We start from the raw sequence: 17634 nt of genomic DNA on the forward strand, positions 1-17634 counted from the left end.
GCAGATTCCACCGGCTGAACACCGGTATTTACGGTGTCAGTCTTACTGGTTCTCCTGATTTTTTGCCGTAGTAGCTGAAGCACTAGCTATAAAGGCACAGTCCACTTCAGGAAAGGGGGCGGGGAGCAGCAGCTCATTTGCATTTAAAGAGACACACGAAAATAGTGTGTTTTTGCTTCCACCCAAAAATGGGCATTTTCAGCATGGTATAATAAATGATCCGTGAGGTATTTTGAGCTGAAATTTCACAGACATATTCTTATATTACAACTTGTAAAAAGGTTCATAATAGGTCTTCTTTAATATTATTGCAGATGTCCTACATAATTTAATTGCAGCACTGTCTTTGCAGTGTTATACAGCATTTAATATCATTCTCCATGCTGCAGAACACACTGGGTATCTTTCAAAGTAATATGAATACTTTAAATAGTGTGAATTTCACTCAGTCTATGTAATATGTGGCATTTAATGTCACAGAACATTTATTTGATTTGGCTACATGCAGTATTTTACTCACACTCTTTCCTACAATAGCATTAGTCTAGCAGTTAGTAGTACTACATCAGTCACAGCATGTCTAAATCAGAACTGACTGTGATTATACAACCTCCCACAAAACAAACCCATAAGAACAAACTCATTTACAGGTTAGATTAGTTTTAACCACAGGACAACTGGTAGCTAGTGAGGCAGCTAATATGTTTCATTGTGCGTGAAGAGTAGAGCTCTTTTTCAAAATGGTTTGCACTATACCCGAATGCATAATAAATTATGAACGTTATTTTAAAATTGGTCTGGTTTTCCATATCTTACCGCTAATGTTGATGCATCTTGCTATTCTGCTACTCTAGTCATTTATAACTGCTGATGTTAGCATAATCTGGTTTATTAGAAGTGAGCAAAACAGTCATGGCTATCTGTGGAACCTATCTCTTAAAAAAAGCATATTTGATTGGGAGGTAAACAAAGATAAACAAAATCCAAGGTAAACACAATCCAAATGCATACAGTGAAAATATTTTCCATGGTCAATACAAATTCTTCAACAGAACAATGAGAAAAGAAATCCTCTGAATACAATACAATTGGAAATACTAAGGTTAAAATATCATATAACCCAGAAGACATGTGGTAACGAATGTCAGAGCTAATTGGAAGAATCAGCAAGTCTTCACAGTGAGATTGAGAGATGGTGGCATATTATGTATGAGATATTTCATATTAAATGGATATAATTTGGAAAAGGGACTCTAGAATAAAAAAAAAATTAAACATCCAGAAAACATCCAGCAAATATTTTACAGTTTTTGAAATCACCATTCAGAAGCTATATGAACCCAGACTTGGCGTTCTTTATTAACCAATTTGCTTGGAACAAACTCTATGATATGGTAGATATTGTCACGTTGCGAGACATAAGGAAGTAGGATACGAAAGCAGGTGCAGGTAAAGACGCATTTATTAAAGGGTAGGCAGACAAATCCAAATCGTAATCCAAAAACGTAGTCAAGACAGGCAAAGGGTCAGGCGATTGGCAAACAGGCATAAACTGGGCTAAGCGGAATTCACAATGAGGAAACGAGAAACAAGGTCATACACATGGAACACGAAGCATGAAACTAAGACTGGGAACTGGGAGCGGAAAACAACAGTGTGGACAAAGTGAACTAATCTATCTAACAGAATTTTCATCCAGGCAGAAATGTCACATCTTCAGTCTTCATTCCAAATCAAGTTGTGAGTCATGCGACGCGAGTGTGACTTATGTCTGACTGCCTATTTTCAGTGACCCTGCTGAGTGGAGTGGGACTCCAGGCAGTCTTTGCCTTGGGTCAAAGAACCTCAAGGTAATAAGTATGAGCTAGTAATGTCAACTACCTTTAGCTTTTCTTGGTAAGGTGACCTTACCAAGAAATAAACATTCATATTCATATTATTAATACTAAAAACCTAATGCAGTGTAAACCTAATTCTCTCACTAGTCTTTTTTTGTTTGTTTGTCTGTTTTTTAAGAGTCACTTCAAGTAGTGGATTTAATAAAGCAGGCCAGAACATTTGCAAATAAAGTCAGTGCCAGTGACAAGAAATAAACACATTCTATTGTATGCCACATATTTTGTCCAAAAGGATCCAGACAAAATAATGTATTTTCTATTTAAGTAATGCGTTTTTTCTTACACAGGTGTTTACTTGTGCACACAGCCATGTAATCTCTATGGAAAACACTGGCAAGATACTGGGATGCTCTGGAGAACTGAGTGGAAACATCTATGAGCAACAACAGCTCATCTATGAACTGACAGGCTACACAGACTCACTACTGAAGACTCCTGAAGTACATAGAAAGTAAAAAATCATTTGTCTTCGGTTGGTACAACCACTACTGAGTTAGCATGCCCAGGTGATAAACATTGTTTGTTTGTTTTGTTTTATGTTTGAACAGCCACACAAAACCTAAGATCACCATGCACAGTGTCAAACATCAGTAAGAATTATATAAAATGTAGTGCCATTAGACTCTGGAGGAGTATAAACATGTACTCTGGAGTGATGAATCACACTTCAGTGTCTGGCAGTTCGACGGATAAGTCTGTGTTTGGCAGATGCCTGAAGAACGCTACCTGCCTCAATATATAAGTCTAACTGTAAAATGAGAGAGGAAGTATAATGCTCTAAGGATAGTTTTTCAAGTTTGAAGCTAGGTTACCTGGTGTCAGAACTTATCAAGTGACATCCTCAATAATTCTTCACTTTTTTACAATGTTGGTATGTTTATTTTGGTTTCAGCATGGCAATGTCCCTGTTCACATAGCATTGTGTTAATACCACTTAATACCAAAAGTGTACATATTATTCAGACCACAGACATAACTACAGACTTAAAAGACAGTTGTGCAGGTGTTGTACACATGAGCTGACGTTTTCTGGAAACAGAGGCATGTCACAAGTACAGACAATTTTTACTGTGAACCTTGGGGGCTTTCACACTGGCACTTTAGTCCAAAACAGAGCACGGTTTGCATGAAAAATTGGTAATATGAAAGCCGTTATGTGGGAAGCACACCATGGTACCAAACCTGAGACTACCTGTAGGAGGTGGTCTGAGGTAGGCTGCACTGGAACTGTGTCACGATTTCCCATGAATGTGAACGTAATTTGTACTCGGGTCCACACTTGTTCAGGAAGTAAAGTAACTTGCACGTGTGTTTTAGCTGATGACAACATCAATCATTTCCACAACACACGTATACCATGAGTGTCACGGGAACATTGTGGGACACAGAAGATGTCCACTGCTAGCACCAAAATAATTTTAAAAAACTACAAAATATGGTGAGTCGTGTTGTGTTCTCCATGCGTGTTTGTGATGATGCAAGACGAACGCAAATGCACCAAGCTTCGATAGAATCAACTGAGTCTGAAACCAGACCAACGCTGTGGGAGGCGCCGGGAACAACTGCACTCACATTCGGACTGCAACAAAAGTGCTCAATGTGAAAACCACCTTAGATCTATTTTTATTGTGTTATATAGGCTCAAAGGAGGAGCAGTATTACATCTAGCACCACTGTCTGACTATTTGTTGTAACCACAATATGTCATCCTGAAATTCATCATCCATCCATCCATCTTCTGTACCGCTTATCCTTCCTTCCTTCAACCTTATTTTGTAAGCTGCCAAATAATGAAGGGGGGAACTAATATGCAGTGATTAATGTGATAATTACAACTAGGACTACTGATTCAGGAATATATTGGCAATACACTATATGCCTATATTATATGTTTATTGAATGTATAATTCTCATCAACATATTAGGCTTTGTTATTTATTTATTTATTTTTTAAATTGTCTCTTGATTTATGTTACATTGTATTGTAGTTTACAGCAAAGAAGAAACATGAACTTCTTCAGTCTGTATTTGCTATCCATGTCATTTTTTGTCACGTTAAAGGCACATTGGTGTGTTTAAAGGAGGTAGTCTCGACCCAAAAAATGAACAACATGCAGGCAATTTTAATAATTTGAATGTACTGCCCAGAAAATCAACTTAAGCAACTTTGTAAGCTGATTCTAAAGCTGGAGAAATCCTCATAAATACTGACCTACATTTTGAACGTTTAGATTCAGCTGGTTCTATATATCACCCATAGGGATCTTGCTGAAATGGTTTGTTAAGAACATATTGGAAGATCTTAGCTGCCTTGTGCAGAACTCTGACCTCAACTTAATCCAACACCACAATGAAATAATGTTCCATCATGTAGTGGAAAGCAAACATCATGTGGAAATGAACTGGCTTTGCATAAAAGGGGAGACCAATTCCCTAGCAATGCTTTGATATCAGAAGAAATGTTGGACAAGGTACACACACTATGTGCTGAAACCTGGGCACTCTGAGCCTTCTGCTTGCAAATACATGCAATTTGACTGTCTCTTGGCATGGTTTAAAGAAGGCAAATTTCCCCCCCCAATATGCTGGCAAGTGTTACTGTTTTCTTTTTCCAGCTCTCTGGTACAACCATAGAATTACCCTGTTAATATCGTCAATGTTGTTTAAACTAAAAATAATGTCAAATTGTTGTTTTGATAGGACATTAATGGCCTAATTGCTTTCATTCACAAATTGTAGACCTCACTTTCAGGATTTAGAAATTATCACTGACATCATGAATAATCTTCAAAACCCTCATTTGCACTGCAATTAACTGATCTTACTGGATGAAGCATGTTTTTGTTACTTTGGTATTTATTGACTGGGCACAAAGCCACATCACTTCAGCTAGTCATATGCAAATGTAGCCAGCGTTGTAAGTCCCAATCATTGGGAGTTTCAAATGTTTTAAATGTAGTAACCTTAGTGGAGATTGTATGGTTTCGCTGTAATTAAAAAACAAATAATAATTTAAAAAAAACATTTACACAGTGTATCTGACTCATTTGCAATTGAAACAGCAAGAAATCTACAAAAGAATTCTACAAATTCTGAGGTGTACGTGGTCAGTCTTTTATGATTTTCTGCACTTTAATTCTAATGGTCACTGTTTTGTTAGAAAGTGATGGAGTACAGAGTAGAGCATTCTTAAAATGTCAATATTCTAAAAAATTAACATGTTATAATAAAATATTAATAAAATAAAATATCAGGATGCAAGTATAATAAACTTTGTACCACAATGGACTTTATTAGTTTTTTAATGGGAGTGAGAAAGCTGAAGTCTAGCTCACATGTTCCCAAAATTCACACTGCAGTGGTCTGTGAAATAAATGATGTAATCTTGGTTTTACCATCAAATAAATGGTAAGTTTAAATAAATAAATCAAAGTAAATAGCCTGAATTTGTCTTTTCTAATTATTGTCAAAGTTCATTAGGCAAATGAAGATTTAAAATGCATTTCTTTTTCAGTAACCACTTGATCTGAAGCGTGCCTTAGATATGCCCAGTACACTGGCATGAGGCAGGAATACATCCTGGATGGGCCACCAGTCCATCACAGGGCACCATGCACATACACATTCATATACTCATACATACTTAGGAGCAATTTAGATTAGCCATTTCATATACTGCCATGTTTTTGTGAGGTGTGAGGAAACCAGAGAACCCAGTGGAATCCACAGAGTCATGGGAGGAACATGCACAACTCAATACAGACAGTAACCTGAGCTCAAGGTCAAACCAGCATCCCTGGATCGGTGAGTCAACGATTCTACCTGCTGTGGCACCGTGCCACCCACCTTATACCCAGTTCATTTACAGTATATATACAACATTCCGACCACTAGCACAGAACCATCATGACTGGCCTACAGCTGCCAAAGTCTGTCTCAGCATAATACCTTCAGTGCATTTTGACCTTTAAATGTGTACATTGTGATGAGTTCAGCAAGGATTTGCGGCACTGTAGTTGTCTAGTTGTAGCCCCCAGGTGTTACGCAATGTTTATTTAAAATATTAATCAGGCAAAGCGCAGGACACTTATTACACTCCACTGCTGCAGAGACAGATTTCCTTTAAACATGTCAACCGGTGTATATAAAAGTGTGTCTATGTGGGCGTTTGTTCTTGCTTGTGTGACTGTATCAAGGTGTTATTGTATCTCTGGTCATTCTCTTAGGTGCTATTGACTCCATATTTGATAAAACCATGTGATAACCAAATGAAGACTATATGCAGTAGGTGTAAGAGCTTAAAGCTGTGTGGGAAAAGTCTTAAAATGAGATGCACTTTGCTTCCCTGTGAATTCATTTGTCTGCTCTGAGAAAACGCCTCTGTTCACCCCTTAAATGAACAAGGTAAGACACCAGCTTATTTACAGATTTACTGTTTAATCTATAATAAACCATCTTGGAGAAGAGCGATGTAGTCTGGCAAGAATTTTTTGCACCTTAAAAAGTGCACGATTTAGCACCAGCCTCTTGTAAATCCTTTGATGTCTAGTGAAGGAAAATCCTGGAGTGTGAGGTCTGTGGAAAAGTTACATAAACTCCAAGTGATTACCAGAAGTGCCATTCACTACTCAGGCAAAAAACTGTTTAAGAATAAGAATGGGAAGAGGAAGCTGTCCATGACTAAATGAATGTAACTGATGAAGAAGAAGAAGTGGCATTTATGGCTGAATGCAAGGAGAATTGCATGTTCATTGAAAGCATAGAAATAAGTAATGTTGACAGAAGGAGGGGGCACCTCTTTTGTTCAAGTGGAGAAAATATCAAGGCTGATTGTGAAGAGCTGAAGAGCATGTATAAAGGTGTAAAGTGTAACTGATGATGCAGTAGAATGTGTGGAAGGTTAGAGACTAAAGAGTTTAATCAGTGGCTATCTCAGAGATGATTGTTATTGTGCAGAGGTGAATATATAGAGAGAAATTGTGTCTACACTGTTTGTGATCCAGCCACAGCAAGCATGCACTGATCCAGACCACACCACTTCTCCAATAGTAATGGTAGCATTTTAGCTGTATGCTTTAAATGTGCTTATAACTTGGGCCCAAGGCCTATCATCACTGCCACAATTCTGCCTCACACACACACCCTGCCTTAGATATGTCTTTAATCACAGCTCCAGCACTGATGAATGCCACTGCATAAATGTCTTCTTTTTTTTTGGTAAACATCCATTAAACACGCAGCTGTCTCTCGGCCACCCGGCATAGAACAAGGAAAAGGATCAATCACACCGACTACAGACCAAAAGTGGATGACAATCATAGCTAAGTGCAGATTCGTACATTATTCATACCGAGCAGGTGCAAAATTGATCCCGAATGCAAACAAAATTTGGGTACATTACTACACAGAATCCATCAGAACTTTGAGAGGTGCCTTTTGATCTTTCAGAATGATTTAAAATTCATGTAGAAAACAGGAGTGAAAGTAATGACTTGTTTTAGTTGTAGCATCAGGAGTGAATTGAATATAAATCATAGAATTTTTTTTTTTAATTCTTGAAAGGATTAAGTGTTGGGGAAAATTACACTATCAATGGGCATTTCCCAGTGGAAGATATTTTAATTGTAGGACTAAGCTTAATCGATGTCTGCCCATAGAGTCTGCGGATGTATTTCATCATTCCACAAGCAAGCTCAACTCCATGTTTTTTTAAAGTCCAGTAAATGCTTATCTGGTTAAAGCAGAGAAAATATTTGCTATTCTAGGTTAGTATAAGATTATTCCTGGTGTTATAAGCTCTGGCAGTTAGACTGCTAATAGCATGGAAGTGCAAACTGCAGCAGAATGTTTGACCCAATTCACTCCCATTACCAGAAAAATTATATTCAGGCTGTTGGAATATTTCAAGCTAAGCTTAATAATCAAATGCATTCTAAATTATACAGTAAATACACTTTGAGTAGCAATATTCTTTTGAAATGTAGAAAGGTTAGTTGATGAATATTTCCATTATAATGCTAATAAAAAAACAAAAGTACTGTCAACTACTTATGACTGATTTTTTTTTTTTTTTTTTTTTTTTTTACAAAAGTTCAACACATTCAACATACAACACATTCAATTTATCATTTAACAATTTACATATTCATATCCTCCCCACTCAAGCATTCATTACAAATTTGCTTTTTAACATTCATCATACTGATGTATTACCTGACATTACCAAATACATATGTACTATATTGGATGCTTGAAAATAGAAAAATTACTTTCTCGTTCACCAAGTCTATATATCAACATGTTTTACAAATATAAACCAGACCATATGGATAATGAACACAAAGTGTCATAAATCAAGAATGGTGCATTTTCCTTCATTTATTCATTCATCTTCAGTAATTGCTTTATCCTGGTCTGGGTCGGAGTGGATCCAGGACCTATCCTGGCAACATTGGACATGAGGTAAAAATACACCGTTGATGGGATGTCAGTCCATTGCAGAGCAGCACTCACACACACTCACACCTAGGGGCCATTTAGCTTAGCCAATCCATCTACTGGCATGCTGTTGGGAGGTGGGAGGAAACCAGGACCCTACGATGGAAAGCTTCATGGACATGAAGAAAACATGCACAGAAACTCCCTAAAGACAGTAATTTAAGCTCAGAATACTACCTGCTGTGCCACCAGGGACACATTTTTACATTTTAAAAATCAGCTGCAGCTGAAAAAAAGCTGTGTAAAAACATGAGTCACTGTGAAGGGAACCTAGGTGTGTGTACCTATACTGTCGCTCTGCCCTAAGAATTCTTGGCTCTCAATAAAGTTTATTTAAAGGCTGCATAGAATTCATAGACTTCTCAAGTGTCTCACTGATTAGCATTGAAAGGATTATGTATGGTCCCATAATGCACAGAAAGCTTTTATCAGTTTTTACTCGGCACATTGTGGTATGATAGTACCAATCAAAAGAGTGTGTAAAGAAATGAAATCTAAAGGTAAGTTTGATCATACCTGCTGTTAGTCTTAGCTGAGTGTGTTAAAATGTGTAGCTCAGGTGAATTGTTCATTCAGTAAGCCGAAAAGCTGTAAGGCTATTAGGTAGCTGCTAAAGTGCCCATAACAATACAAAGTTGTTCTGTTCTCTTTTCTATGTATGCAAACAATCCTGAAAATGTACTGTTTAAGTTTTGCTGAACACTGTGACTGTAACTGAATTGTAAAATAAAACAACAACCCCAAATCTCATAAACCCATATGTTTGCTTGTATTTCCTCATTTGTAAGTCGCTTTGGATAAAAGCGTCTGTTAAATGAATAAATGCAATGTAATTGTAATTCACAATAGAACATAGAAAACATATCAAATGTTTAAACTGAGTAAACGTACCATTTTAGAAAAAAATAAGGTAATTTTGAATTTGATGGCCTCAACGCATCTCAAAAAAGTTGCAACAAAAGGCTGGAAAAGTAAGAGTTACTAAAAAGAAACAGCTGAAGGTTAATTGGCAACAGGTCAGTACCATGACTGGGTATAAAAAGGGTATCTTGGAGAAGCAGAATCTCTCAGAAGTAAAGATGGGAAGATGTTCACAAATTTGCAATTGGTGAACCTCTGCCCATCTTCCCAATTACCAATATTTACTCAGTTTAAGCATTTTATATGTTTTCTATGTTCTACTGTGAATAACATATGGGTTTATGAGATTTGCAAATCATTGCATTCTGTTTTATTTACATTTTACACAGCATCCCAACTTTTTTGGAATTGGAGTTGTAGAAATGTACTAGCAAACAGTATCATTTGGGCTGTTACAGTATGTGTAACCAGAGATACACCAGTAGAACAGAACTGAGCATGGCGCTTAACTAATGTTCTCTCTAATTTTATATCTTGCTGGGCAAAACCTATTATTGGGCATACTCTTCTGCCATTTGGGCAGAAATATCCCATGAGCCACACAGATTGCGGTTGCTCTGCCCATGCCTAGTTAGGATTAGCCGTCTGGCCTGGGAAGACAACTCTAGTCAGCACCACTATGTTAATAAGATTTAATGTGTGATTTTCAGAGGTGCTGAACAATTACGATGGCTTGCTAAGTTCACAGTTATTGTAGCTAATTACAGCCAATAGTTTTTAAGTAGTGAAAGGTACATTCTGTCTCGTAAAATTTTAAAATGCTCCTCCTCATCCCAGCCAACAGCACAAAGCAATTTCATTCCCACAAGCACATCGGTAGGAAATGAGTGAAAGCTAATTTTTGAATGTTTGCATGAATTATTTGTGCATGTGTGGACACTGCAGTATGACTGGAAGGTTTGAAACGCTATTTCCTATATTTCCACATTCGTAACACGGAACTGTGAAAAATTATTTTCTGCGTGGACGCATCATCAGAAGTGCATGACCACACATGCATGCGGCTTAGAAGGAACAGTGGTACTTACCTTAAACAAACGCAGGATATTAGCCACCATGATGGACACTGAGCTAGAAGAAGCACCAATGACACCTACAACTCTCTCTGGCTTTGTGATGATGGGAGATCCACCATCGGCACACTTCACATCCATCCCATCCTTCTCTATAAGTGCCTGGACAAACGTTAGCGACTGCTCCAGAGCATGTGTATCTCGGGAACAAGTATCCAGAATACGGGCCCCCAGTGTGATGTTGGGAAGCAAGTCGTGGTCATTGTTGATGCGGTCCAGAGCAAAAAGCATTGCCTCCAGACGATGAATTCCCTTCTCCTTTTTCAGTTCTCCACAGGGCTTTCCACCATGGCCCCTTGCATGCACTGGGAACAGTCCTCCCAGGGAGATGTCTCCATCGATACGAATGGAATTTAGATGTGTATGGCCTGGTCCTTTGGGTTTTGCTGCCAAAGTGGTCAGAAAGAGACTAAGAAGAACAAGCAGTGAACATAAGCCATAACAACTGGTCCATCTGACTCCACTTAATAAGGGTGGAGACATTGCAACAGCCAAGCTTTTGTCTACCTTTCTGTGTTTTTTTTTTTTAACTTGGTTAAGAAGGTGAGCAATGGATGCACCTTTCAAGGGTGTAAAAGCATTTTAAAGCTCATTGTTATATCAATATACCAAGGTAGGTGCAGTAAAGTGAAAAAGACATTTGGCTTTACAAGAAGGTGCTGTCTCTTACTCCATTTTTCATAGTCCATAAACATTCATCTCCTTGAGGTCAGGTTTTTCAATAGCTCCCTTTAGGCCAGAGATACAGCTTTGTCCTCTGGAGTGACTTCCTGGAAAAGAGAAATGGTGAAAAGGAATCAGTCAAAAATGCGTGCAACATCTGGACTGGTCTGGGCAATGCTGTATTTTCTCCTCAACAGTTTGAAGCATCTACTTAAGAACTGCTCTCTCTCTCTCTCTCTCTCTCTCTCTCTCTCTCTCTCTCTCTCTCTCACACACACTCTCTCTCTCTCTCTCTCTCTCTCTAACACACACACACACACACACACACACACACACACACACACACACAGTCTTCCCTCATATCTTGTACTTAAATAGTTGCTATGGGCTCCCAAGGTCGAAAAGACTGAGTTAACTCCCACTTCTCTGTTTTTGCTATTCTGAATAAAAGAGATGCATTCTGAAGAACCCTTTCTCTTTTGTCTCACCAAAATTCATATTCTATTCAGTTGTGTTTTTTTTTTCTGTTTTGCCTATTTAGTGACAGGGTGTCATAAGAAAAAATTATTTAAATTATTCCTCACTCTGCATACTGATATGAAACAGCAAGTCATCCCAGGATAAAAGCTGGCTTTTCCTTTGATAAGATTCCACTGTTCTTGCAGTGCACAAGGAAAGTAAATGGGTATTAATTCAATAATGAAATACATGCACCCTTACACAGATTTGGCAAACCTATTAGTGTGAGGGTAATACGTGATCCCAGTCTGATTTTATGTCATGCATAAATAAGCCTAATTTGCAGTTGGGATTGCTAATTGAAATATATAGGGAGGATATTACTAAGAATTAATGAGAATTACCATATTATCAACAGGGACTTTCTCAGATGTTTAAAAAAAGGTGGGGGGAATAATGTGTGTGGAATAATGTCTGTCTTTATATTGCAGCAGTATGTTTTGTTAAGTTACGTTATATTTGATATAGCACACTGAAAACAGTGAAATTTCTAAACATATTGTCTTTGTCTGGTAGATTTCATGATACAGGTCCATCACTATATATAATTACTTTTTTTCTCCCTTATACAATAAAGATGATGACTTTCTTTGTCTCAAGTCACTTTATCCAGATCAACAAAGATATAGTCACTCTAACTGCTTTCTTTCTTTTTTTTCTTTAATCACCTTCTTCTTGCTGTCACTTTTTATATACAATGAAATTTAAATTTTAGCATAGAAATATTTTAGCATATAAATTTTAACAAGTGAGAAAATCTGGGCTACTCGCCCAAAATCCTAATATCAGGAGCATCAATGTTTATTATCTAATGTAGCTGACAAAACCTGACAGTCAGTTTAACCTGTTAGGAAATCATGATAGGCTGAACTTGAATCTATTATATAAATCTATATAATAATTTTGTAACATTGGGTAGCTAGTCAGCTAAACTGGAAAAAGCATTAGTTAAAGAAGTTTCTTTTTTCTAGTGCCAATTTAAGAACTTTATAACATTAATATTATTAATGCTGACTGCAAATAGTTATGTGTGTTAAATTGCCTACTACCTTAACACTTCTATATATTCAATGTCTGTGATCACCCCCTGTGCTCTTTTGCCTCAAAAACACACATTTTATATGCACGAGATGGAAGAGGAGAATGGCCAGGAGTATAAAAGCAAAGCAAAGAAGGGTCAGTGTGCAGAAATTTCTCATGTCTGATGCGTTTTTCATACATTTTGAATTTTTCATTTCACAGTTGTTTTTCCAACTCCAATGTTAAAATTCATAATAGTCTGAAATAACATTATTCATTTATATTGAAATTGGTACTTTTGACAAATTAACTCATAAGGGCAGTTACCCACATCCTACCTCTGCACAAGCACTGCAAAACATGACATCTTAGCAAGTGAAAATATTTTAGATTCCAATTTATCTAGTATTTCCTACTTTAAACATATTTCTATGTTATGAATTATGATTCACTAACTGACTTTGCACCTTTTACAAAACATTTAATATCTTAGCTTGAGTAATTAAATTTTTCCAGATTTGGTCTGAACATTAGCAGCTGCATCAGTGCCAGTGTTATCTAATCACAGTCCAAACACATGCAACTATGGCCTATTTTTTCACTACAGCAGATTTGTCAGCAACTGTCTTATTGTTGCTCACCAAAGCTCAAAAACTCATTTTAACCTTCACTTATAGCTGTTTTAGAAGCAGCATATTGCAGTGGTCTATAATCCTAGTACTAAGCTCAGCAGACCATTTTTATTTGATACCACCTTTCCTCTTTTCACCTCCACCCCTTACTCTTCTACTAAGAAGATGCAGATATGTCTCCTTAAGTGTATGATACTTCAAAGACTTAAAACAGGATTTTTGCAGGAGCCATGAAATGATTTTTTCAACACTATGCTTTGATAAGAGAGCCTACAAGGGATTCATTCCCCTGAGAACAGACAAAATGGTCCACATGTTTCAGGCTCTTTCTCCAACTGTTTGTTTCAAGAGATTTGCATGAAAGTGTGGATGGTATTACGATTGTCTTTGATTACAGAGGAATCTGGATTCTATCTGCATTCAGTATGGGAAGACAGAATTACTTAACAAACATGGCTGTGATTTCAGTGAGTTGTGTGGGAGAAAATTCAAGCACATTCTGCTTACAATCTCTCATTATCAAAGTGCTCAGGGAATCCTCCTTCTCTCTTACATCAAGCACTCCACCCCGCACCCCATGTGCTTTACCCAAGCTGTTGGCTGAGAAAGTTTGTTAATTAATACCACATGATAGCTTAGATTTGTGTACACCTAAACAAATACGGAATGTTATGTTTATTCCATAATTCATATATTTCCACAAAACATGTAAGAAGAAAAAGATGTAAAGCTGTGAAAATGATATGTACACTATATGGCCAATAGTTTGTGGACACTTGACCAATTACACATACATGTGCTTGTTGAAAATCCATTATAAATTTGTCCCCTTTTGCTTTTATAATACCATAACTTCCACTATTCTAGGAAGGCTTTACACCAGATTTTGGAGTATGGCTGTGGGAATTTGCCCATTCAGCCACAAGAGCATTAGTGAGGTCAGGAAGTGTGAAGTTTAGGAGTCCATATACTTTTTTAGGTGTTCATATATCTATTTTCCCAATTTTTCTCCCCAATTTGGTCACCTGCCAATTCCCACCCACCAGTCAGCTCTCCTCTATCTTACAACTACCTTGTAGTTGTATATGGAGGGTGAAGGCAAACACATGCTTCATGCACTGAAGACATTTGTGTTTGAGATCAAATGTTGAATATGAGATGATAAATCAGAATTTCAGCATTCATGTTCTGATATTTACATCTAGATCTGTTAAACAACCTAAAAAATGGCACCTTTAATTTTGCTCTGCTAGATTGAATATGTAAACAATTAATCATTCTGAATGTCTACTCTTGGTTTGAGCCCTGGGCTTCACCTGTGAAGACTGCTTTTGTTGTTTAAAAGGATAAACCAACATGAAGAGCAGAGAGCTGTCTATGGGATAAAAGCAGGCAATTTCGAAGGTGAGCAAAGATGGAAAATTTATCAGAGATATTGCATAAGCCTTGGGCATAGCCAATTCAACAATATGGAATGTCCTGAAAAAAAAAAGAAAGAACCAGTGTACTAACAAGTCATGGAACAGTTTGGCAAAGGAAAACAACAACAGTTGATGGCAGAAACATTGTGAAAGCTGCAAAGAAAAACCCCAAAATCAACAGTCAGTGACATCACCAACAATCTCCACAGGGCAGGGGTGAAGGTATGACAATCCACTGTTTGAAGAAGACTTTGACAGCAGAAATATAGAGGCCATACCACAAGATGCAAACCGCTAATCAGCAGTAAGAATTTGAAGGCCAGACTGGAATTCACAAAGAAATACAGAGATGAGCCACAAATGTTCTGGAACCATGATTAACCGCTACCAAACTGATAGAAAGGCCAAAGTGTGGAGAAAGAAATGATCCGTTTATGATCCAAAACAGTCAAACATGGTGGTGGTGGTAGTGTCATGGCTTTGGCTTGCATGGCTGCTTCTGGAACAGGCTCACTTATCTTTATTTATGATGTAACTCATGTTGGTAGCCGCTGATTGAATTCAGAATTCTACAGAAACATTATGTCTGCCAATTTTCAGAGAAATGCATCCAATCTAATTGGGAGGAACTTCATGCAGCAAAACAATGAATCAAAACACTGTCAACACAACAAAGGATTTCATCAGGGAGAAAAAGTGGAAGGTGGGAGGCTGGCCAAGTCGATCACTAAACGCAAGTGAGCATGCTTTTCACTTCCTGAGGAGGAGACTGAAGAGAGAAACCCTCAAAACAACAAGTGAAAGAAGTAGAAGCCTGGGAAAAGTATCACAATAGAGAATGCAACAGTTTGGTGATGTATTACAAGCAAAGGATATGCAACCAAATATTAAGTGTTATTTACTTTAAGGCTATATTTTACAGTAATTTTGCTCAACTAAAAATTGTTCAAGTTGTTTAACATCTAGATATAAATATCAGGAAATGAAAGCTGAAATTCTGATGTATTGTCTCATATTGATATTTTGACCTCAAAACAAAAGAAATGGCCATGTTGTTCCAATACTTTCAGAGGGGACTCTATGCTGAGCGGAAAGATCTGGGCAAGGAAACTCAATCTCTGGTATTGTAAGAGGTCATGCGGGTAACTACTGTATTTATACTCAAACCCATTTCCTTTTTAGTTGACATGAACCTTGGGTCTTTTGTTAGAATGCTTCCAAATATAGGAAATTACTACACATGTTCTGGTACATAATCCCAATTTTAAAAAATGCAGTAAGAGGATTAGAGATATAACTGAACACAAATCCCCAATAATCACTGTTTGTACGACTAGTGACTTTACTTCAACAAATAAATGAAAACTTTCGACAGATTTATATGATAGCAATCATGTTTTGTGGTGAAAGACTTGCAATCTACTGAGTAAACAAGGTGGATTAAAGAATTATTGTCCTGTTTCAACAGCTATTGTTTGAGTGTGCACCCATTAAACTTTGGAGAAAACTGGGGAAAAGAAACTTTTCAAATTCCAATAAGAAAAATGAGATCCAGGTCTCATATTGTCTGTTCTCTATTGTTCTATGCTGTATTATATATGAAACACTGTAGATATAATTAATGAGAGACCCTCATCCAGTAATAGATTATAAACCATAAGCCTTTATTATGTTTCATTTGCAAGTTTCTAAATAGAGTGCCTTTTCTGCTCACAAAAATAAATGGCTCAGATTTCACACATAGCATTTTATGGATAAAACAAAAGTAGTCTCAAACAACTGCAATTTGGTTAATGTCAGCAGAATTCTGCTCATAAAATCACCTGTTTTGAAGGCATCTATGTTTCACAGTTTCATTAAACCAACTACACGGACACCATTAAGTCAATTACAGCTGTAACTAATTTCAAATAAACTCCCTTCAGTACAGTTAACTGTATGTTAACAAATTTTTTAAAAGGTGCATGTACTGTAGTAAAGGTTGCATTTGAAAAAGGTACTCATAAACGAGTGGATCCATTGCACATTCTTTTATCAGCACACTAAAGATGGCAAGCTGCTTTGAATACACGTTTCCATTAGGTGAGTCATTTGTTGCAGTTCATTCATTTGAATATCAGTTTAATCATTAGTGCATTAAAGCAAGAGCAGTCATCATACCTGTTCTCTATTCAACCTAGGGAACAGGGTGATAGTGATGCCACAGGAAATGAGTCAATCTTTCTGACAAACAGCATAGACATTTACAAATGTTTAAACAATTATATCAAATGGTTTAAATGTTTTATGTGAATGAAAGTGTGATCAATTAATATTAACATATAACTCTGATGTATTGTATGGGACACGGTATGTTTGCATTGCTAATTATAATACTTGAATGTACTCAATATGTGTAGTTTATATAAGCTTTTCTTAAAGTTTGAATTATTATGTGTTTGTTGATAGTCATTAGTAATTCATACCGTATAATGCTCAAGGCTATTTTAGAAAGGTTTAAAATTTTAAATGTTTTATAACATTATACAAGAATGGAATTTTTATGACAGTATTATTTTTTGCATTAAACAGTGTTATTAAACAATCTTTCAACCTTATTTGATGATTTGCTAGAACTAGACCTGGGAACAAGCAAGTGAAGGAAGATTTGGATGTTTTTATAACATAATAGATAGTGATAATAGTCCTATTCAGACAGCATTCATTTTACATGGAGAGTTTAGGTAATTACATCCTTTACAGGTGTTATTATTCATTTTATTTCTAGATGGATTGATAGTGTCAGTGTTTCCAGCCCCCTTGAGGAAATCCCAGCAGTACAGTACTTAAAGTGTTTTGACAAATTAAAGTATACTCTAGTAATTGAAACCTCGACCATACTACATGATTTTACATGCAGATAGTGTCTCCTGCATAAAAGAACATTTCTGACCACTGCTACAAGCCTCATTTAACCATCTTTGCATGCATATCCCGGGAATATTTATAA

General features: G+C 36.8%; 1 protein-coding gene across 2 annotated transcripts in view; it reads right to left on the minus strand.

Moving 5' to 3' along the window:
* The window catches only part of LOC108271537 (metabotropic glutamate receptor 4), a 154917-nt gene that overhangs the window by 97015 nt on the left and 40268 nt on the right, over positions 1 to 17634 (minus strand). Inside the window, exons 2-3 of one of the 2 annotated variants that reach the window (XM_017479175.3) lie at positions 11061 to 11160; positions 10346 to 10776 (exon numbers count right to left, since the gene is read on the minus strand). In XM_017479175.3, coding sequence (XP_017334664.1) covers positions 10346 to 10776; positions 11061 to 11085 — 456 coding nt within the window. In that variant the 5' untranslated portion in view covers positions 11086 to 11160. Of the gene's footprint in view, positions 1 to 10345; positions 11161 to 17634 lie in introns of both variants that reach the window. The other variant, XM_017479174.3, reaches the window with a different exon arrangement.

Source organism: Ictalurus punctatus, chromosome 11, assembly GCF_001660625.3.
Source record: "Ictalurus punctatus breed USDA103 chromosome 11, Coco_2.0, whole genome shotgun sequence".
Lineage (NCBI taxonomy): Eukaryota > Metazoa > Chordata > Actinopteri > Siluriformes > Ictaluridae > Ictalurus > Ictalurus punctatus.